This window comes from Pleurodeles waltl, chromosome 4_1 (genome assembly GCF_031143425.1).
Source record: "Pleurodeles waltl isolate 20211129_DDA chromosome 4_1, aPleWal1.hap1.20221129, whole genome shotgun sequence".
NCBI classification, from domain to species: domain Eukaryota; kingdom Metazoa; phylum Chordata; class Amphibia; order Caudata; family Salamandridae; genus Pleurodeles; species Pleurodeles waltl.
The window spans coordinates 111,065,179-111,089,504 of record NC_090442.1 but is presented as its reverse complement, the minus strand read 5'-3'; the positions used below and the strand labels follow the sequence as shown (position 1 = coordinate 111,089,504).

At 48.6% G+C, this 24,326-nt stretch overlaps 1 protein-coding gene across 1 annotated transcript; it reads right to left on the bottom strand.

The window, feature by feature from the left end:
* Positions 1–4,656: 4,656 nt before the first annotated feature.
* Positions 4,657–9,233, bottom strand: LOC138288465 (proto-oncogene Mas-like). The gene is made up of 2 exons (XM_069230020.1): positions 9,053–9,233; positions 4,657–6,611 (listed from the first exon to the last, which is right to left on the bottom strand). The coding sequence occupies exon 2, from the start codon at positions 6,600–6,602 to the stop codon at positions 5,598–5,600; it is 1,005 nt and encodes a 334-aa protein (XP_069086121.1). The 5' UTR covers positions 6,603–6,611; positions 9,053–9,233; the 3' UTR covers positions 4,657–5,597.
* Between the last annotated feature and the right edge of the window lie 15,093 nt (positions 9,234–24,326).

The window sequence follows — 24,326 nt, the reverse complement described above, 5'->3', positions numbered from 1 at the left end:
GTGCTTGTGTGTGTCACACTCTTTTTCCTCCCCCCTCCCCTTTGTGCTAGGCGGCTATACTCACTGTGGTCGTCTTCACTGTCACTGGTGTTCATGGTGGAGCAGGATGTAAAATATCGTAGGAAAGATTTGCAGCTCGGGCTCCATGGCATACTGGTTGCTCGCTGTGTCTCCAAAGGTGAGTACTTTCCCTTCTGAGGTCTGTTTTAGCCAGGCTTTTGCTGTTGTTGGTACCGCCCGTAAAAGGTGGCGGTTTGCAGGGTCTTAATATGGTGGGCAGAACATTCACTTCCGTCTGGCTGTAGGCAGCTACTGCTGTGGTGGTTGTTGTTTCCACCATGGTGGTCGGTGTGGTAAAGTGGCTGTCTATCTGAGATCTTTCAGCCATGGTCATAATTTGGTGGTAGTTACCCCCAGCTTGTTGACGGTATTACCGCCACTTAATCACCGACCGCCAGGGTTGTAATGAGGGCCATAATGTCTAAACGTATGGATGACATGCGATTCCTACACCTTGTCACCCACATCATCGTAGGCAACATTTCCTGTACATTTACTTACACTCTTGTATGATTTATTCTGTCTCTGTGTTTGATGGAAAGTACTCTGACACCCTACCCAGGGGTGAGTTGCTCTAGGCAAGAATTTAATTGTTTGATGTCAAACTGAAGATTTTTTTAAAGAACAAAATACATTGTGTGGGATGTATATAAGACATATATAAAGGTTGTTATTACTGAATTTTCTATCTGAGTAAAACAATGCAAAGCAGAAACACTGCAGACCTTGAATATCAAAATGCACTAACCTGGTCCGGATGCAATCTGAGTCATAAACTTTTCCACTCTTCCACATCTACAGGCAACCATAACCATAGAAATACGTTGATTAGTAGGAGACCTGGGTAAAGGGGGGCAGGATAAGAAAGAAAAAAGGGGCCAGATTTACAAGGCCCCAGCGCCAGTGGAGCATCACTTTTTGTGACTCTCCGGTGGCGCTGTGCAGTGCGCCACATTTACAAGGCAGCGCGAAGCCACTTTTTTTGTCATAATGCCACCTTGTAAATATGGGCCCATACAAAACTGTTTTCTGCGCCAGAGGGGTGTGCAATAGGCGTTGCTGTGGGCATTCAACTGCAACACCCATTGGTTTTGACGTTGCTCCAGATTTACAAGAAGGTGTAAATCTGTGGCAGCACCAAAAACAAATACCACCCCAGAGGTGGCGTTAGCATGGCGCAATGAGGAGGACTACTTTTATTCCACCTCATTTTTGCTTTTCTCATGTGTGCTGCATTCTGCAATACGCATCGAACAAGCAAAAGGCCATGAATGATTGCTTATGTGCAGGAAGGGACACCTTCCTACACATAAACAATCATTCAAAAATGACGATTTGATGCTTCTATGTGTGCTGCATAATGCAGCACACATAGAAGTGCCAAATCACCACTGTAGATTGTGTATATGCAGGAAGGGACACGTTCCTGCACATAAACAATCCATACCTTCAACGCAGAAACACTTGCACTATGGTGCAAGGATGCCTGCATTGGTAGCTAAAGTTAGTGCTGGCGCAGGGGAAAAACAGGGGTGCGTTTCTAAAGTGATGCAGCACTGCAAAGTTTGGCACAGCACCACGCTGCACCACTTTTTTAGTAAATCGGTCCCAAAGAGCCTGTATATAGCCACTCTAACTCATTCCACTGCTGGGCACTGACGTCTACTTGGTCAGAGAGGATATTCAAAATCGAGAGCAAGTGCCTTATCAGTGCATTGCACTAACACTTGCTTTATGAAATGATATACCTTTAGAATATCTTGTCATATTAGACTCTGACATTTTGCAAGTTGAAACATAAATCATAGATTGGTAATCAATGACATGAAAGTTTTGTCATAAACTCACTCACTTTTCTGTTGAATGCAACCACCCTCTAATTGTGAGAAGAAACTCTCTGGTTCGAACATATATTTTAGTTTGTGATCTGAAACTGTAAGATAACAAGCAGTCATGAAAACTTTGTACTTCACATTAAGATCAAATCATCACTTCCCTAACCTCACAACTCTACTATAATACAACATTTGGAATATGAGAAATAGAATAAAAAGGATTTTTAAGAAAAGAGAATACTTCTTGTTACACACAAAGGGGCATATTTACAAGTTCCTAGTGCCTCCTTGCGCAACATTAGCATCATTTTCTTTACACTAATGTGGCATTAGGAAGGCATTTTTGCTGTGCCAGATTTACAAAGTTGCGCCATGCATGCATTGCGCCACTGTGCACCCCTGTGCGCCACATTATGTCTGCACGTGGCATAATGTATGCAAACGGGACGTTCCGGCACAGGGAGGCCTGAAAAAATAGTGCAGTGAAATCTACAAGGTTTTACTGCGCAATTTTTTGTCATTTTTAATGCTTGCTAAGAGCAAGCCTTAAATAGAGGCACCTTTTGAAATCGATGGGCCTCTCTGCACTTTTTCTGTATTAGCGTGAACATTTTTGACACTAGTGCAGCAAAGCGCCACAATAGCGTTGAAAATGTTGACACTATTGGCCTAACGTGTGCCATAGTGAGCCTTATTTTAAATACGGAACACCCACGGTGCCCTTAGGTGGGGCAAGGGTGATGCAAGTAAACTGGTGCATCAATGCTGATGCACCAGTTTCTTCTAAATTTGCCCCATAGATTCCTAAACAAGGAGCAAAAGAAAATATGAGTATATACTGCTTTAACGGTATCTCTGAAACAGTACTTTGACAATGGAAGTTTGTTTCAATAATACAATTTTATTCAAATAGAATACTTCTCTGTATTTTTCTTGGACTTGAGTTTCTATGAACTCTAGTCATAAGGTCCTGGCTTCAGCAACAGTGTACCTCGATTCCTTAACGAGGAAGGTCTGTACCAGGAGGAATTTGTGTTTGATAACTTTCAAATGGCCATCGCCGTCATGAGAGTTCTTTAGCTTCATAAGAAATGTAGCTCCTAGAATACAGCCATGCGCCTTGTGCAGTGCATCCATACTTGGGTGCTGAGAAGCATCCCTCCTAGTGGTGCCAATGCTCGTGTGCACCATTAGCTTTCCTTTTCTCTGAATGCCTGCATGACTAGAGGTTCTGGGTATTGCACTTGTTAGAAAACTCTTGACAAAGAAAATCTGGAAATTAAATATCCACTTTTGAGAGGTTAACTGACCAGAATTACTGTGCCCAGTGGATATTTGACCTTAGTATGAGTAAAAGTGCTGTGTATGAAGAGAAAAGTTTCTGTTGTGACAAACCACTTTTAAACAAAGTAAAATTGAGTATTTTAAACAAGCAGGGAATGGTTACATGACACAGCCACGCATGCCTAAACAACGCATGCCTGAATAACGTGGTCAGAACTATGACTGTGCCTTTACCACACATGCCTTCACAACGAATTTACGCATATGTGGTAACGAAATGTGTGCGGTAAATTTCCCCCTGCCCAGCACCATAACACCAGATACCCCTGACCTTCAATCCACCCCGCCCCTGACCTTAAAACTACCCAGACCCCCTCCTAGCTCCTGCCCTTAAAATTACCCCAACCCCCCGCCCTGAGCTCTAAATCCAAACAATGACCCCAAACACCCACCCACCGGCCCTTCTGCCCCGATCCCCCCTACCCTCATTCCAAAATCCCAAAAACTAGACGACCCCCCCCACCCTCAGCCTAAAAACCAACCACCCTTAAAAACATCCCATTCCCCTAACTACCCTGACCCCCCACCCCCCACCGGGTCTCCAAATGAAAAAACTAGCCCACCCCCCTGGCCTGAGCCCTCAATCAAAAAACCTACACCAAATCCCCCCCCCCCCCCCCCCCTGAGCCTGAAAACCACCCCCATCTCGGAAAACAACCCACCACACCAAACCCAGCCCCACTTACCTCTCCCATTCTTTCTTCTCCCTGCTCCTGATCCCTGCCCGGCCATCTGCCCAGCTAGACCACTGCCTCAACAACGCATATGCGTGGTTAAGGCATATGCGTGGTTCAGGCAAGCGTTGTTCCGCTTGCGGACAGACGGCATGCATGGCTGAGCCCGCACAGTTTAGGCCGTTTCCCACAGTGAACAAATAACACTACATATTAGGACATTCGAAAGATTTTAACACCTTGTTTCAAGACATTGTATGATGAACCTCTAGGTAATACGAATTTGAATTATGTATCTTGTATAAATATGTAGCATAGTACAAATGTGTCAATAAGCAAGGAGAACCTGAAAGGCAACATAGAAGTGGAAAAATGTAATTTCAAATTGTCCACTGCTGTTAGTCTGCCATGTTTTACTGTAATATACTGTAGGATTTATAGAGCGCACGGCGACCCGTATTATGAACACATTTAGGGCCCCTTTTGTGCTACTTTGCCCTGGGAAGTACCCACCAAGGCTTGAATCTGGCTTCGTAGCAGAAAGCAACATTTGCAATATTCAGTAAATCACCCAATTCATCAGAATATCCTATTTCATTGTAAAATTGTCATAGAAAGATATATGTTATCGACTTGGCTGGTCACCCCCGAATGTATACTGTTCATATGTAGTCCACTCAGATCATCAATGAGTTATACAATAATGATATATTAGAAAGAATATTTAATAACAACTTGCACGTGTTGACTTTACAAATAAAGAAGCATGAATGCAATCGTGCCTTGCTACAGAGAGAGAGGAGGTATTTTGTTAGTCAAATGGCAATATTTATGGAGCATAAAATCGGCACCTGGCTTCCCCTACCGATTTATGGCAGCAATAAAAGCGCTACATAATTCTTATGAATTTCCAGTGGGTTCTAAAGGAGCACTAAGTAGAGATGCTCCATTTAATCTTTAGCTGAAATGTATCTGACATGGTCTTCTAAAACCCAGGCCTCTTAGATGCAAGAGACATACCAACTTGCCTGGTTGACATATCACAAGCTGGAAAGAGCAGGCTTAGTTTAGATGAACAAAGGGTTCATGGAGTGCTGTTGTTCAAGAACTTATTTTGCAAAAAAGTAGGAGCTCTATTATGTATACACTTATGCACTAGACAAAGAAACTTGGCCTCTGATTGATGGTTTTGTCTACTCAGGTCTCTAGATCTTCTTCCACAGCTGCCTTCTAATGTCCACTCAGAAGAGAGTCTGTTCCTAACAATAATTTAGAGCAATTATTAGTTCTGTTCCCTTCATGCACAAATCGTACTTTCTTTGCATTCCAGTATGTTACTGTTTTACCAGGCAAGGGTAAGGTTCGGATGGTGATGATCGTGCTTTTGTATCCCCTCTCCTGCTCACTCTCATACATACAGTATATTTTTATTTACTAAGGATTCTGATTGTCTTCTTACTCTCCTCGGGAGACACAACATATGTACCTATACCAGATGCCTTTTGCCTGAGAACCAAAGGAACTTGCCAGTCTCCTCCATATAGAGAATGGGCCTTATGATGAGACGATGAAAATACACCACATCAGTGTATCAATTACGAGGAAGATCGCAGAATGTCTTGTCTGTTACTTCAACTGTGTATATCCACTTATCCATCATTAGGAAATAAACAGAAAGTCCAGTCTAACTGATGTTCGACTCCTTAGTGCTTCCCTCTTCATGGTGCTTTGTCACTCCTTTTTCCCCTTCCTCTTCTCCAAAAACCTTCTTCAGAGCTTTCTCTAGGAAGTTCCAAGCTCCATGCATTTTCTGCGTTCCCACCAGAAAGTAGATGAAGGGGTTGACAGTGCTATTGATTGAGATACATATGTAAACTGCATAGAAGAAAGCAGCAGAAGAGAAACCTTCTGGCAAGATCTGCAGGTATAGTAGCAACCACAAAACTCTCACGGGTGCTACTGAAATGAGAAAGACAATGACTGTTGCCACAATGACAATGACAAGCTTTGGTGGATGTTCTTGCTTTGAGGGTTTTTTAAGTATGATTAGCATAATCAGGCTGGATATCACCATAGTGGGTATAATCAGCAAGAAAACCAACACTGATAAAAATGTGTGGACTGCTGTACACCGCGCCCCCACTGTACCAAATAGCTCTACGGGACAACCGATGTTGTCCACCAGAGTCGCAAGCATTGAAAGACCCCAACATATGACACACACAAGCAAGGACTGGAACTTTGGCCGCCTGTAACGATACCACATGGGGTAATAGATGGCCATACATCTCTCCACACTAACGGCAGTCAGAAGAAACATATCTGCATACTGTCCAAAGTCGAGTAAGATCTCCAGTCCAAATATTACTTTCTTTGGGTCCGCTGCTATGTTTTGTTTCAAATAACGAAGGATTGCGATAGACATCACAACAGACATGAAGATGAGGTAGATTAGGTCAGCAACAGCAAGGTTGATGATGTATGTGGTATACTTGGTCCTTTTGATTTTAAAAGATAGATACCAGAAGACCAAACTGTTCCCAAGAATCCCAATGAAGGAGGTAAACAAAATGAATCCAGCTGCAATGATGAAACTCGTGTGAGACTCATTTACTGTATTGTTTTTCTCTGTCTGATTTAAATATAGAGCACCGATGGTGACATAGGAAATATTTTCCAAGGCTGCCATGGTTGTGTCCTATTGGGAAAGAAGATAAAATGTTTTTAGTTGCAAGAATTTACCTTTCAATAACATAACTTTCAATAATGCATAGTTTGTGCAAAAAGCTTGAGAAAAGGATGAGATACAAAGAAGATATGAACGTGGACTGACTTAGAAGAGGGCCTGCCATAGTTCTGCCACTAGCCAATGGATTCCTAAACACAGTGGTTAACGGCAGATTGCTATTGACATTTTATACAGAACATCCTTTCTGTTTGTGATTTTTAATAGCCAGTTATCTGAGAACATTTGTCAAAATAAGAGGTGGGACTGTAAAGTAAGAAGTTCTTTTCTGACACTTCAGACAAGCATTGGAAAAGCAAACGGTGCTTTCTTTGCCAATGACAATTTGATGCCACTTCTGGCTTCTCCAATGCATGTAGAATTGTGACAGAAGCATTGGCAAAGTCAATAGTGGTGGTTACTAATCTTTTTTTCTTTATCTGTTTTTGCAGTTTTATGTATAGTGCAAACATGGCCCAGGGGAGTTAGAGTGCTTACTTAAGCACCAGATTACATTACACAAAGTCAAATTATTTTTTTAAGGCACAGAGAGATTTCTTCTGAGTCGTTCTGATTCACAAGATTTTGACCCAACACCAGAATCTTAACTAGGTTCGTCCTTTCCAAAGTTGGCAGTTAGGCCATATCTCATTGCCACATCTTGAAACACATTCTAGAAACTTCCAAGATAGCTGTGACATTGCATCTAGATGAAACATTTTAACAGTTTGGAACAGCTTAACATGTAGGCCCAGATATTAGAGGGACCAGCGCCTGCGTGTGCCACATTACCTTAATTTTTATTCTACGCAAATGTGTCCCAACGAGCCCAAAATCGTTGCCCCAGATTCACAAACTGGCATAATGCATATATTGTGCCACTTTGTATCCCCTTGCGCTACATTATGCCTGCACCAGGCATAATGTATGCAAGGGGGAATTATAAAAGATTTATTTGCACCATTTTGGGCAGCATTTTTAATGCCTGCTCACAGCAGGCGTTAAAAGGGGGCACACCATTATTTATAAAGGGCACCAATGTTCTGTTCAGGGTTAGCGGCAAAGGTTTGGGGCTAACCCTGAACAGTACATCAATAGCGTCAAGAATTCTGATGTTATTGCCCCCTACCCTTTGCCATGATGTGCCGTATTTTAAATACGGTGCACACATGGTGGCGGTAGGGGGGCGCTAAGGGGTGCTTGAAAAGTGGCGATGCACTGAGTGTAGCACCACTTTTCTTAAATCTCGCCCTTACCATAAACTAATGTTATTATAGAGTTACAATACGGCTGTCATGTTGCATCTAGGCATATCATGGTAGTCATCTTGAAAATATACAAAATAACTTTTGAAGATGCCCGCTGTTGGATTTGCCAGTACTTGCAGAATTGTCCTGCAAGCGCTGCCAAAGGTTAGAGCGATGGATGGCCTCTAGGCACAGTGTGGTGGATGTCTTGAAAGTATGGAGAATAAGGGGATTATTTAGAAGCCCCTCTGTGCCACCGGAACATCACTTTTATGACGGTCTGGCGGCACACACTGCAGATCAATATCTACAAGCCCACTTAAAGCAACCTACTACAAGGCCACTGAAAGCCAATTACTACAATTATTTATGCCTTCCCTCTTGCTGCTAATGTCCCTTGGAGGTTCTGAGCCAGTCCTGTTACAGTATACTTTATTAGTTCATGTGTCTTTTTTTGAGTGTCTAATGTACATCTTGAATCCAGTAAAGACACTCCCCAAGTTTATTCGTTGACACATTTTGAACCTTTAATTCCCTTTGGGTTCTCCACGCCCACCTTGCATCTCATTGACGCAAGGTAGTTTCCCCGCAGACAAAAAATTACTTTAACTCCAATATTTTGACACTAGACGGGTCTAGTGTCAAAATATAAATATGGAGTTAAGTTTGTGCTGAAATAACGTTAAAAAATGACGCTATTTCAGTGCAAATAGAGTATTTATGCCCCCACGTACCATAAAAGAAAACCTTCTGCAATATTTCTCCTAAAGTACATAGCACAAGTACTCAGTAGTAATAGCCATAAACGACTGAGACAGAACATCCCACCCCAGGCACTCACTCAGACCTCAAAAACTACTTGTAGAAAGATACACAACTATGCAAGGGGTCACTTGGCACTTAGGAAAGGTCATTCTAGCACTCAGACTATGAGACACATAAGCTGTTACTCATTGAAAAATACATATAAACAAGCTCAGGGATATCCAAATCATAAAACCTGGCAAACAAAGCACATATGACCAGAACACACAAACCGACACCATACTGAAACATCATTCACGTATCAAGAGCATGCAGCACAGCATGGTTTCCGATCTATTTAACAGATAATAGACAATAGCGTTGCTGTCTCCCAGAATATGCTGTTCTTTGCTGGTGCTGTACCTCTTTCTGTCTCGTGCTCTGATACCGCTTTTACAAAATGGCTTCCCTTCAATGCAGTTTATTTGCCTCCTTCTTCCACTGCTGCCGCAGGGTGTTGTGTCGACTACGTCTGGATCTCCATGGAAAACGGGGGACAACTTCTGCCGGAGCGACAAGGAAGGTACTTCTGTGCCCTGGTCCTTCTTAAATTGACTCTGGAAAAACTGCTGTCATAATAAAATATCTATATTTGTCCTCTGACATCAGCGAACAGGCAAGAGGAGGAAACGCACAGAGGTGCGTGTTACCTACTACGCCCAGCATGACTCCTCACACCCCAGGACATTTCCCACATTACTCAACGGAGTATTCCCTTTGGAGCTTCCCTGCTGTCATTTCCCAATCTCTCCTGACATTTTTCCCGGCTGCATCTTAGGGGTGTCTGCTGCTGCTAAACTTGCCATACCAGCCTATTTGGCCTGCCAAACTGAACATATTTTGGCTACAATACAGATCAGAAATCCTGTAGGACAACTCTGTTATACATTCTGCATACATTTCTCGTGAAATTTCAAAACAAAGGCAATTATCCAACTTTTTCGAGCTCTGGATGAGTTTGTTTTATTCCATTATACAAGAAGGGCCCCAAGTGTCGGAAATAATACAAAAACTGCACTGACTAAGCTGCTCACATTTGGAAGAAGTCATCTTGGAATCCATCTCTGCATGTAAGTAGAATGCTGAATATTTGAGTAAATGGCAAAATGCAAAACTTGTACTTGATGTTTTTACCTTAACCAAGCTAGGGGGGGGCATGCACACTGCATCTGGCTTTTGGACAACATAGAACTAAGGGCCTCATTTACAAGAAATGATGGATTGCTGCCGCAGCACAGCAATGTGCCAACATTTTTAACTCTCTGGTACAACAGATCCTAAGGACATGCTTGCATCGAACGTACTTTGTGCCGCATCACAAAAAAATGACGCTAGTGCTGCAAAAGTGACGCTAGCCTGACACTGACATTTGCGGCACGTAATCTGATGCAACCAATCCTAGCGTCACTTTTTTGTATCTTAAAGGATCAAAAAACAGTCGGAAAATTCTGCATCTAAAAAACAAAACCTAACAGGAGGCACTGCAGAAGGAGATATAGAGACCCCTTGAAACCAGGGACCGCAGGACAACCTCAACAACCCCAGGACCAGCCAGGATGTCCAGATAGACTCTGAGGAGAAGGGGAAGAGGAGAACAACGTGCTGATCACTGAGGTGATGGAGCACCAACAACAGCTCTTTGTCACCTCCAAATTGCTGATAGGGAGGAAAGAGGCCATATGGCAGTCCATTGTGGACAAACTCACAGAGGTGAAGAGGACAGTCATTGACTGCAAGAAGTGCTGGCATTATTGTGTGAGAGGAGCCCTCTTTTTGCATGGTTAGCCCCCACTTTTTGCCTGATGTTGATGTGTTCTAGAAGTTGGTAGTGCCCAGGGCCCCTGCTAAACAGGTTCCCTGGGCCAGATCTTTCCATAAAACTGTTGTGATGCTTGGCACAATTGGTTATGCTTTTAAATACCCCTGAAAGTCCCTAGTAAATGTGTACCCCTGTACCCAAAGCAAGAGATATTTAGAGGAGGCCCCTAGGGGCAGCAGCACTGATTGTGCCACACCCAAGGGCCCTGCACCCAGTTGCACCCAGCATCGCCATTGCAGGCTCAGTGTACTGGGGCAACCCTAAAAGGATAAATTCAACATGGCACACTCTCTGTGTGCCCTGTCCACCATACACTGCATATATTATGGGTAAGTCACCCCTCTAGCAGGCCTTTCAGCCCAAATGCAGGGTGCACAATGCTATATGTGAGGGCATAGCTGCGTGAGCAATATGCCCCCACTGTGTCCTTGCTAGACCCGGGACATGGTGAGTGAACAGAGCAGACATTTTAATGTATGTACTCGGCGTCAAACATGAGTTCCCCAGCTACATAACGGCCACTCTGCACCCTGGGTTGTTTGGTATTAAACAACTCAGAATATTAAATCCAAACTGGTGCCAGTATTGGATTTAACCTTAAATCTACACAGGAGCCACCTTAAAGGTGACCTTGCAAAAGCTAAACCTAACTGGCAGAGTTGCTGGCTGGTTCCATCCAGCTGCCACTCCAGACAGCCAATATACAAACCTGGGGGGAGAGCCCTGGCTCTCTGGTTTGTAAGACAATGCCCTCCTGGGTGGAGGAGCTAACACCCCCTTCCTCAGGAATGTGCAACACCCTGGCGGTGAGCTTCAAAGGGCCACAGCCCCTGAAACTCGACCTTCCAGGCCTGCTGCTAGCAGCAGAGGGCTTCCCCCTTTGCAAACTCCCACTTTTGGCAGGAGCAAAGGTGGGAAACCAGACAAAGGGTAGGAGGAGTGGCCTCACAGAACATGCACCACCCCTAAGGTCTTGCATGCGAAGTGGACCCTCTGATTCAGATTGGAATAGAGAGAAGCAGCCAATGAGGTTTATGGAAGTGACCCTTCCTACAGGAAGTGGTCACTATAGTGGGTGTAGCCATCCAAGGATAAGTGCCCCAATGGACACTACCAGGTTCCCCCTAAATTGCCCAGTAAATTCAGTATTTAGGGGGCTCTCCTAGACCAAGTATTTAGATTTGAAAAGGATTCGAAAAGGACTTGAAGAAGATTCCAAGAAGAGAAGAAAACCAGCACCAGGGAAACCACCAGGACGAAAACTGAGGACCTGCTGCACTAGATGAGGCACAAAGACCCCTGCTTGCAGCACCAGAGTCCCGACAATTGTGACATTGAAGAAACTGAACACTGGACTGACCCCAAGAAACCCAGGGGACCTCCAGGCTTCAAGGATCACCCCAGATCTCCCTCCTGAGTGAAGGCATCACTCAAGGAAAGCAAGTAAACTGCAAAAGACCAAGAAACCAGTGAAGGACACTTCACTGAATCGCCGATATCTCTGCGTCCAGAAGTCACAGCTGGACCCAATGACACACAGACAACCGTACGGGAGTGCCCCCCACCTGTACCAAGTTTGGTGGGGCTGCAACCCCTGGTGGTCGAGATAGAGCAATACACTGGGTCCTGGTCAGTTGACATCAGGCCAGGAGAAAACCAGCTCCCCCAGAGCTAACAAAGGATCAGGAGAAAGCCCGGACTTTAGGAACGCCCCGGACCTCTGACCAGAGTGCCCCTGTTTTCCTGCAAGTGACCCCCAAAGAGACTTACCTTCAGCTCCAGAGGACTCTGTTGCGCACAGCATCCATGACCTCCAAAACTCCCTGCACCTGGCCGCCCTGGACCTTGCATCGCAGGTTCTGCTGTGTGCCCCAGGTTCCCAAACCCTTGTGACCTTGACAGCCAAAGGGGACCCCCAGGCACCACTTTGAATGTGAAAACCAGCTCCTTTTCCAAGTTGCCCATCCAGGTGGCCCTGTGCCAAGAACTTTGCCAATGCTGCTCCCGCCGAAACTGGGAGCTGCCTGAAGCTCTCCAGCTGGCACAAGGTGCCCACCAACCTATGTGACTATCCTGCAAAAGAAGAGACTGGTAACTCAACTGTACGATTTTTAATGCATTTTTAAAAGTGACTGCCCATTGATTCCAGTGGTGTGTAACACACAGAAAGATTAACTTTGCTAAAACTTTAGAAAGTCATAACAAGAAATGTACTTAACCTATTCTAAATATTTTGGTCTTAAGAATTATATAAAAGTATGAAGTATTTTTATAAATTCTGGTCTCGAGTCATTCATTGAGTGTGTGGTGCATGATTGGATTTGTGAGTACAGCAAATATTTAGCACATCTCCTGGATTAGCCTAACTGCTCGACCAACTACCTTAAAAATTAGAGCATTAGGTGGTCTGATTTTTACCCCTGAAGACTAACGTGTGATTTTTCGGACCCTCTGCATAGTGTACTTGGTTTTTGTACACTACATAGAGGGCCAGCCTCCAACATTTCGTGTATCAGCGGTGGGATAAAGACTTTGTGTTTGCTGATACCACTTTTACAATTGTGTCAACACATGAATAACTTTCCAAATTGTCTTTTGGATAATTGTTTTTGATTTTTCTAAGTGACTAATATTTTTCACAAATTTTTAAAAGTAATTGTTAGGGCCCTGGCTGGGTCCCTACAACTATAGAAAAAGTTTAGAAGTCTTTGCTTTAGTTGGTTATCCAAAAAGGGGAGTTCTGAACTCCAAAATGGTCCCAACTTTAGTAAGATAAAAATGTCTGATTCAGAGTCCAGAAACCAGGAGCTCAACCTGGAACCTTATGAGTCATATAGCTATGACCAATTAAGGAAACTCTTCAGACTTTACAAAATTAAAACTGGAAAAAGCCCCAAGAAAGAGAAACTTAGGGTTCTGGTTGCCGAGTATGAAAAAGATCATCCCCCAGCTGATGATGATGATGACTCTGAGGTGGATGAAGATCCTGTGGCAAATGAAGATGAGGGTAGCTCCTCTTCTCACACAAGCTCTATAGCACCCACAGAAACAGACCTGGAATTTGCCAGGCTGGCCAAAAGACTGGCTTTAGAAAGTCAGCTTTTGGAGATAGAACAAAAGAGAAAAGAGTTGGGCTTGGCACCCATTTCTGGTGGCAGCATATAAGTGTTGAAATAAAAGCCTTTCAACAATAAACTCCCAATAGGAGTTGTCCCTCCCTTCACTGAAGGGGATGATATAGTGAAATGGTTTTCTGCCTTTGAAAGAGCCTGTACTGGGTGGGAAATTGAATGGAAACACTGGGGCACACTGATGTGGGAGTTATTCTCAGGAAAGTGCAGGGATAGGCTCCTGACACTGAATGAGGCAGATTCTAAATCCTATGACCTCATGAAGGGTACCCTAATTGAGGCCTTTGGATTTACAACTGAAGTGTACAGGATGAAGTTCAGGGAGGCTCGAAAATCCCAGAGCCAATCCTGGGTTGACTTTGTGGACTATTCAGTAAAAATGCTGGGTGGTTGGTTAGCTGGGAACAAGGTACAAGATTATGATGGGCTGTATAATATATTTATGAAAGAGCATCTGTTGAACAATTGTTCCATTGATAGACTACATCAACATCTGGTAGACCTGAGTCCACTTTCCCCTCAAGAGTTGGGGAGAAAGGCAGACCTCTGGGTCAAAACAAGGGTTACCAAAACTACCAATGGTGGGGGAGGCCAAAAGAAAGAGGGCAAAAAGCCCCCCCCCATGGAAAAGATGGGAGCCCGGGTAAAAACAACAAAGAGTCTTCTCAACCCCCCCCAAAATCTTCACAGGAGGGTGGACCCAGAGACTACTCACAGTCTAGGGGAGGGTACAAAGGGAAACACTTTGGCCCCAACAAGGCTTGGTGCTCAGACTGTAAGACAAAAGGGCACCGGACTGGAGAGACTGTCTGTGAAAACAAAAATAATGCCTCTAGTCAACCTGCAGTAAATGAAGTTGCCAATATCCAGATAGAGTCAGAGGTGTGGCCTGACCATGTCAGTGTTCTCATAGGGGCAACCTTAGTCACTGCCGAGGGTGGGGTAGGATTATCCTGTGCTGCTTGGCCAAGTAATATGTCCCAATGTAGACAGCACCCTGTGATTAATGGAGAGAAAACAGAAGCTTTGAGGGATACAGAGGCTAGCATCACTATGGTGTCTCAGCACCTGGTCCCCACAACTCAGTTCCTAGTAGGGTGGTCTTATCCTGTCACCAGTGCTGACAATGAGACCAAGTTCCACCCCATGGCTATGGTAAACTTTGAATGGGGAGGAGCAGCAGGGCAGAAAGAAGTGGTTGTGTCCTCATCCATCCCTGTAGATTGCCTACTTGGTAATGATCTGGAACATTCCCCTTGTGCTAAAGTAGAGCTAAAGACCCATGCAGCAATGCTTGGAATCCCTGAGCGGCTTGTGTCAAGACTAGGGCACAGAGCAAACTTCAGAGAGAAAAAAGAGAGCTGGATCCTGAAATAGTGGAACAGCCTCCCAAGAGAAAAGGCAAGAAGAGTGGGGGACCAGCTTCACAACAGATTCCACAACAGGACCCCTATCCTCAAGAGGAGATGGGTCACCCACCTTAGAGGGAACTGAGCCTGAGGAGGTTGGGCCTTACCACCCAGAGCTCTTGGGTCCAGGGGGACCATCTAAGGAAGATTCGTACCAGAGACAAAGAGAGTGTCCCACTCTTGAAGGCCTGAGACAGCAAGCTGCTCAGGAGGAGCTAGGAAATGTCAGTGGTACCCACAGGGTCCACTGGGAGGTGGGTCTCCTGTACAGTGAGGCCAGAGACCTCAAGCCTGGTTCAACCAGAAGGGTGGTAGTGCCCCAGAAGTTCAGAGACTTCCTTCTCATTTTAGCCCATGACATCCCCCTAGCAGGGCATCTGGGTCAGAACAAAACATGGTGTAGGTTGGTTAACCACTTCTACTGGTCGGGTATGTCCCAATAAGTGAAGGACTTTTGCCAGTCCTGTCCCTGCTGCCAAACCAGTGGCAAAGCAGGTGGGCACTTAAAGGATCCTTTAATTCCAATGCCTGTGGTTGGGGTTCCCTTTGTGAGGGTCGTGGTTGACATTGTTGGCCCCCTTGACCCTCCAACAGCATCAGGACATAGATACATCTTAGTGGTAGTGGATCATGCCACTAGGTATCCTGAGGTTATTCCTCTTAGGACCATCACTGCACATGCAGTGGCCAAAGCCCTCTTAGGTATCTTTACCAGGGTGGGGTTCCCTAAGGAGGTAGTATCAGTCAGGGGGTCAAAAGTTAAGTCTGCATACTTAAAACATATGTGGCAGGAATGTGGAGTGAACTATAAATTCACTACCCCATACCATCCACAGACCAATGGGCTGGTAGCAAGGTTCATCCAGACCCTAAAAGGCATGATTGGAGGACTCCCTGAAAAACTCAGAAGGAGATGGGATGTCCTACTCCCTTGCCTGCTCTTTGCCTACAGGCAAGTGCCACAAAAGGGAGTAGGTTTTTCACCCTTTGTACTTTTGTTTGGGCATCCTGTTAGGGGAACACTGAGGGGGTCATTACAACATTGGTGGTAAAAGCCGCTTACCGCCGTGCAGAAGACCGCCAACACACCGCCGCGGCTGTGGAATTCCGCCACAGCTATTATGACCCACATCTCGAAATCCGACAAAAATCAGACACCAACACAAGTCCGCCACACCAAAGGTCAGTGATAAACTGGCGAAAACAAAACCTCCATTATCACGCCAACAGAAATACGCCCACACTATCACGACACATGAATCCACGCGGCGTTCTTTCAACCGCAGTATTCCATTGGCGGTACACACCGCTGCGCTCAAAATACACACACACATACAAAACACTGCCACATTGGACAATTCGAAATACACACACCTGATACACATACACACACCACTCCCACACACCCAATACTATATAAAACACACACCCACATCACCCATAAACCCCTATGAGCACTATTACAGAGAGAAGGCCAGAGAGAGACACCACCATCCACAAACTAGCAGTCACAGGCACACAACACCATCACCCACACAACTTCCATGCACAAAACACCACACACCACTACACATCACCACACTTATCACCACACACCCCACCCCACACATCACCTACACCACCCCATGGCATGGCAAAGACACCCCAGGTTCTCGGAGGTGGAGCTCAGGGTCATGGTGGAGGAAATCGTCAGGGTAGAGCCACAGCTATTTGGAGCACAGGTGCAGCACACCTCAATTGCAAGGAAGATGGAGCTATGGTGAAGAATAGTCAACAGGGTCAACGCAGTGGGACAGCACCCAAGAAATCGGGACGACATCAGGAAGAGGTGGAACGACCTACGGGGGAAGGTGCATTCCATGGTCTCAAGACACCACCAGGCGGTTCAGTGGACTGGCGGCGGACCCCCACCTCCTCCCCCACAACTAACAACATGGGAGGAGCAGGTCTTGGCTATACTGCATCCTGAGGGCCTCGCAGGAGTCGGTGGAGTAATGGACTCTGGTAAGTCAAAGCTTTACTATTACATCCCCCACCCTACCTGCATTCTATCACATACCCCCACCCTCGTCCCCACCCCTATCACTCCAACTCCTTACAAATGTACCAATATCACAAACCACCCATCCCTACACCAAGCACTGCATGCAACAACAAAGCATGGACACCCATCACTAAAGCATGCCCACTGCACATACCCATACAACCCCTAAACCATTATCACACAAGCCCCCACACAGGAATGCCAGCACTGGGGTACACGGTCACCCACCCATTGCACACCATGACACACAGAGATGCAATAATCATGCTTTTCCACCCCTGCAGGACCACTACCCAACGTCACCAGACAGGAGGGTCCAGACATCTCCACCCCACCCACAGAAGAGGCCCACAGTGATGATAGCAAAAGCAGCTCTGTCCAACTGGATCTAGGTGACCAGCCCGGACCATCGTGGGCCTCGGGACAGTCGATTCCCCTCACACAGGCACATGCCACCACAGAACTTCCCCCCTCTGGTAACACCAGCACAGCACCCATCCAGAGGGCCCATACCTCCGTCCCCAGGACACGTCAATCAGCTGTGTGCCCACCACTACAGGGAACCCAGGATAACCCACCACCCCAACAACAACAGGGACCTGTGGGCAGTGGTAGTGGGCACACGGTCCGGGGGACGGAGGCCCAGGAACACAGGGGAACTGGGAGGGCTGCTGTGCAACAGGGGGCGGACAGGCCAAGGGAACCCACTCTCTACGAGGCCCTCTCCTCCATCATGGGAGCATACCACCACTCCCAGGAGACAATGGCAACGGTCCTGGTCAAGTTTCAGGAGACCCAGCGCATGCAGGAGGAACAGTATTTGGGGTTGAGGGAGGAACTCAGAACCATCAGCTCCACCCTGGGCACCATCGTAGGGGTGCTGAAGGAACTACTCAACACCAGGAGGGACACTGTGGCACTCCAAGGGGCCCCTGACACTAGCGTGGACGATGAACTGCCCACCACCTCCGCCGGCGCTAGTGGACAGGAGGCACCGCCACAGGACCACCACACCAGCACCCCACCCCCTGCAGATGGAGAACCACCCCGCAAAGGGTCCCTGAGATCCAGGAACAAGACAGAGCACGATGCCAAGACCCCCGCCAAGAAATGAGACCACCCTGATTGTCAACCCACTGTCCCACTTTGTCACCCTGTCCATATTGAAACTGCCCCAGCTCCACTTCCTATGCCCATATGGGCAATGCACTTATGAGACAAATAGACTGGACTCTGCCATGGACACTCCTCCGCCATCACCCCTCACCATTTAACTTCCCCCTCCAATATTTTTTATGTAAATAAACACACCTAAAGCACCAAAAGATCTGGAGTCTGTCTGTGATTTTGAAATAGTGTATTTGCAATTACAGTGACAACATTTTCAGGAAATAGTAATGTCAACATACCTGTGTCACACAGCTCTAGTCCCTGAGGAATCTAAGCAGATGACACACGTTGGGACACACACCTGTGAAACCGTAAGGGAAAGTGACAACTCAGTGACCATACACTGGGTGAAATCGACAGACAGGATAGAGGTAGAAGTGTAAAAGTACTTGTAGTAGGCAGGAATGTATTCTCACCTGTGTTTCACTGGAAATATTGCTGGATGACTGAGTCCCTGTTGTCAATGTCTTCTTCCTCTGCTTCCTCCTCATCACTGTTCACAGGCTCCACAGCTGCCACAACACCGCCATCTGGACCATCCTCCTGCAGAAAAGGCACCTGGCGTCGCGAAGCCAAGTTGTGAAGCATACAGCAGGCCACGATGATCTGGCACACCTTCTTTGGTGAATAGAATAGGGATCCACCTTTCATATGGAGGCACCTGAACCTGGCCTTCAGGAGGCCAAAGGTCCGCTCGATCACCCTCCTAGTACTCCCATGGGCCTCATTGTAGCGTTCCTCTGCCCTGGGATTCCTCACTTGGGTCAGTAGCCATAACAGGTTGGGATAACCAGAGTCACCTAATAGCCACACACGGTACCTCTGGAGTTGACCCATCACATAAGGGATGCTGCTATTCCGCAGGATGTAGGCGTCATGCACTGAGCCAGGGAACATGGCATTCACATGGGAGATGTACTGGTCGGCCAAACATACCATCTGTACATTCATGGAATGATAACTCTTCTGGTTCCTGTACACCTGTTCACTCCTGTGGGGGGGGGGGAACCAAAGCCACATGAGTCCTATCAATGGCACCTATGATGTTGGGGATATGTCCAAGGGCATAGAAGTCACCTTTCACTGTAGGCAAGTCCTCCACCTGAGGGAAAACGATGTAGCTCCACATGTGTTTCAGCAGGGCAGACAACACTCTGGACAATACGTTGGAAAACATAGGCTGGGACATCCCTGATGCCATGGCCACAGTTGTTTGAAAAGACCCACTTGCAAGGAAATGGAGCACTGATAGCACCTGCACTTGAGGGGGGATTCTTGTGGGATGGCAGATTGCTGACATCAGGTCTGGCTCTAACTGGGTACACAGTTCCTGGATTGTGGCACGGTCAAACCTGTAGGTGATTATCAGATTTCTTTCCTCCATTGTCGACAGGTCCACCAGCGGTCAGTACACTGGAGGATTCCGCCATCTCCTCACATGTCCCAGCGGACGGTGCCTATGAAGGACAACAGCGACCAGAGAGTCAAACAAGTCAGAGGTATGTACCCACTGTCTACACAGAACACGATTCATACACAAAATCTGGCCTGTATGTGTGTTGAGAGTAGGCCTAGGTATGTGTGACGCAGTTGGTAATTAGGCCATGTGGGCCCCTGAAATGGCGGCTGCCTGACCTCTAAAGTGGGACAATGGGATGTGAGGTAACTGCGCTGGCGTTGTACACCATCGCGGTAGGCGGTTAAAGACCGCGGCGCAATGCTGCATTGGTTAACATTGGTCCCTATGGGTCCCAGGAGCCAATGACGATGTATGCCGGTGGTGATGGTACGCATCGCCGCGGACGTGACCGCCATTTTCTAGCTGTTGAATCACTCGATACCTGATCTTCGACAGGAGAGGACCTACATTGCAAGTGCTGCTGTGACCTCGGTCTGGAAGATACAATGGCTCGTGCGTCTGGGGAAAGGGCCCCGGGGTCTTCCTCCAGTACACGCTACTCTATGGTCCTCCAGACCAACAGGTAAGTACACAGGGGGCATGTTGTATGGGCTATGCGTGTGTGGAGAGGGCTGGTTGTAAGACGGAAAGGGCCAGAGTTCTGAGTGCATGAAAGACGGTGGGTGCATGTGCCACATGGCAAGGGTAGGGATGGGGGGCCACTCACTTTGACGGCGCAGTTGGTAATGACTTCTCTTCTTCCCCTGTACATTTCATGTAGGTCAGCGCCCACCAGAAAAAGGATATTTGGCGTGCCATCGCCAAGGACGTCCGGACCCTGGGGGTCCACCACAGACGGAGCACCCACTGCCGGAAGAGATGGGAGGACATTCGCCGCTGGAGCAAGAAGACGGCGGAGGATCAGCTGGGGATGGCCTCCCAACGTGGGAGGGGTGCCCGTCGAACCATGACCCCCCTGATGTTCCGGATCCTGGCGGTGCCCTACCCGGATTTGGATGGGCGCTTGAGGGCATCACAGCAGACACAAGGGGGTGAGTACACTCTCATTCTACTGACTTTGAGCGCAGTGGAAGGGTCTGGGTGGGGGAGGAAGGCTGTGGGTTTCCCTAGGCCAGGGCGAGTTCCGTAGGCTAGGCCCCTTTGTGAGGCATGGCCCTGTGGCCCCCCACCCCACCTCTGTAGAGTGCCAAGTACAGGTATTCATGCACCTGTGTCGTCTATGTGTGCAGATGTCGTCCATAGCCTTGTAGGCCATTTCCCAGGAATTGCACTGTAGAACCCAACAGCACGACGTAGTGTAGGGGGCTGTTGTGTCTGTCTTGTCCGCCAACGGTAGTGGTAATCCATGCACTCAACCTGTCTTTCTTCTGTTCCCCCCCCTTTTTTTCAGTCTCCTTGTTCTTGTGTGCATTAGCATCATCAGGCGGAGGAGCAGTGGCACCGGAGCACGAGGGAGCTGCGTCCCAAATGGCCATGGAGGGCCACACTATGGACTCAGAATACACCAGTGGGACGGAGGGCGAGGGGAGCACCACGGCGGTGACAGGAGCTGAAACCAGCGACACTGACTTGTCCTCCGATGGGAGCTCCCTTGTGGTGGCGGCAACATCTGTGCCCCCCACTACTACAGGTACAGCCGCCACCCCCCTGCCAGTACCGCCCTCCCAGCAGCCCCTCAGCGTGTGCCCCGTGCCCGCTCACCCAGGAGGGTGGGCATGACCATCGCCCCAGGCACCTCAGCCCCTGCCCCTGTCACCTCTGCTGCCCTCAGTGAGGAGGCCATTGACCTCCTCAGGTCCCTCACTGTTGGGCAGTCTACCATTTTGAATGCCATCCAGGGTGTAGAAAGGGAGTTGCAACAAACCAATGCATTCCTGGAGGGCATTCATTCTGGTCAGGCTGCCCTTCATCGAACCTTTCAAACTCTGGCCTCAGCACTGATGGCAGCCATTGTCCCTGTGTCTAGCCTCCCCCTCCAACTTCCTCCACCCAGGCCCAATACCCTGTACCTCTGCCTATCCCAAGCACACCATCAGACCAGCCTGCACACACCTCATCACACAAGGGAAGCTCAGGCAAACATAAGCACCACACATCCCACAGGCACTCACGCAAGCATCACACTCATACAGACACACCAACATCCACTGCCTCCACTGTGTCCCTCACCTCCTCGTCTCCCTCCTCCCTCCCAGTCTCGCCTACACTCACAGCTGCATGCACTACCACTACAGCCACTACGTCCCGCACCAGCACACCCACCACCACACCCGCTCACGTACAGTCACCACCCCCACTACCATTCACACGTTCCCTGTGTCCACTCCCAGTGTGTCTGTGATGCCCCCTCCCAAGATACAAAAAACGCAGGCACACACCCACCCAACATACATCCACCTCACAACAGCCTCCAGTGCATGCACCTGCACCCAAAGCCACAAAAGTTACACCTCCTACAACCACCACCTCTTCCTCCACTCCCAAACCCCCTCCAGCTACTCGTCCCAGTGTCTCCAAACAACTTTTCCTGTCCGCCCTTAACCTATTTCCCACCACCCCCGTCCAACTTATAGGTCCCGTACTAGCACCTCAGCCACAAAATCTTCGGGACCAGTGGTGCCTGTATGTGGAGTGCACCGGCCACCAGGCCAGCCAGTGTATCACGGAGCCAGAGCACAGCCAGTCCCCCCCCTGTGAAGCACCAGAAGTTGGCCAGCGCCCGGCGGGAGAGGGGTAAGACTTCAGCCACCCAAGCCACTTACAAGGGTCCCGGGGGGAATGTGGACTCAGCTGTGACTCCTTCCAAGGTGGGGAAGGGGCCGAAGTAATCCGCAAAGTCTGGGAGGAGCAGCACGGCGGGGAAGAGCGCCATCATCCCCGCTGGCCAGGAGGCCACCGACAGCCCCATCATCGCTGCCCAGGAGTGCCCCGCCAGCCCCATCGTCGCTGCCCAGGAGAGCCCCGCCAGCCCCATCGTCGCTGCCCAGGAGGGCCCTGCCAGCCCCATCGTCGCTGGCCAGGACGCCACCGCCAGCCCCATCGTCGCTGTCCAGGAGGGCCCCACCAGCCACAGCCCAGCTGCCCAGGAGGACCCCGCCAGCCACAGCCCAGCTGCCCAGGAGGGCCCCGCCAGCCACAGCTCAGCTACCCAGGAGGCCCCCGCCAGCCACAGCCCATCTGATCAATGAAGGACCGCCAGCCCCAGCCCAGCTGGGCAAAGAAGGATCGCCAAGTCAAGCACCGTTGCACAGGGCAAGGACCGCCAAGTCAAGCACCACTGAACAGAGCAAGCACCGCTGAACAGGGCAAGGACCGCCAACTCAAGCACCGCTGAACAGGACAAGCACCGCTGAACAGGGCAAGGACCACCAACTCAAGCACCGCTGAACAGGGCAAGCACCGCCAACTCAAGCACCGCTGAACAGGGCAAGCACTGCTGAACAGGGCAAGGACCGCCAAGTCAAGCACCGCTGAACAGGGCAAGGACCGCCAAGTCAAGCACCGCTGAACAGGGCAAGCACCGCCAAGTCAAGCACCGCTGAACAGGGCAAGCACCGCTGAGCAGGGCAAGGACCGCCAACTCAAGCACCGCTGAACAGGGGAAGCAACGCTAAACAGGGCAAGGACCGCCAAGTCAAGCACCGCTGAACAGGGCAAGCACCGCCAAGTCAAGCACCGCTGAACAGGGCAAGGACCGCCAACTCAAGCACTGCTGAACAGGGCAAGCACCGCTGAACAGGGCAAGGACCGCCAAGTCAAGCACCGCTGAACAGGGCAAGCACCGCGGCACAGGGCAAGGACCGCCAAGTCAAGCACCGCTGAACAGGGCAAGCACCGCTGAATAGGGCAAGGACCGCCAAGTCAAGCACCGCTGAACAGGGCAAGCACCGCTGAACAGGGCAAGGACCGCCAACTCAAGCACAGCTGAACAGGGCAAGCACTGCCAAGTCAAGCACCGCTGAACAGGGCAAGCACCGCTGAACAGGGCAAGGACCGCCAACTCAAGCACCGCTAGCCCATGAGCGGCAGGGGCAGTGACGCAACTGGGTCCGTCAGGGGGTGAGTGATGCACTCTGGGCACCAGTCCCCCTCCTTAACCATTGGAGACATGCATCCACTCCGTCTGTCCTGCACAGGATGAAGCACTCTGGGCACCCGTCCCCCTCCAGAACCAGTGGAGACTGTTATCCACTTTAGAGACTGTGGCTTTGCACTCCCCAGGATGGTACAGTGGGCAAACCACACACTGGAGAGACTTGAGAGACTGTGGCTTTGCACTCCCCAGGATGGTACAGTGGGCAAACCACCCACCGGAGAGACTTGAGAGACTGTGGCTTTGCACTCCCCATGATGGTACAGTGGGCAAACCACCCACTGGAGAGACTTGAGAGACTGGCTTTGCACTCCCCAGGATGTTACAGTGGGCAAACCACCCACTGGAGAGACTTGAGAGACTGTGGCTTTGCACTCCCCAGGATGGTACAGTGGGCAAACCACCCACTGGAGAGACTTGAGAGACTGTGGTTTTGCACTTCCCAGAATGGTACAGTGTGCAAACCACCCACTGGAGAGACTTGAGAGACTGTGGCTTTGCACTCCCCAGGATACATCAATGGGCATGGAGCCCCCTCGTGGATCTGGTGT

Coding starts and splice junctions, on each gene's coding strand:
- LOC138288465 (XM_069230020.1), bottom strand. CDS start 6,602: ATGGCAGCCTTGGAAAATATTTCCTATGTCACCATCGGTGCTCTATAT.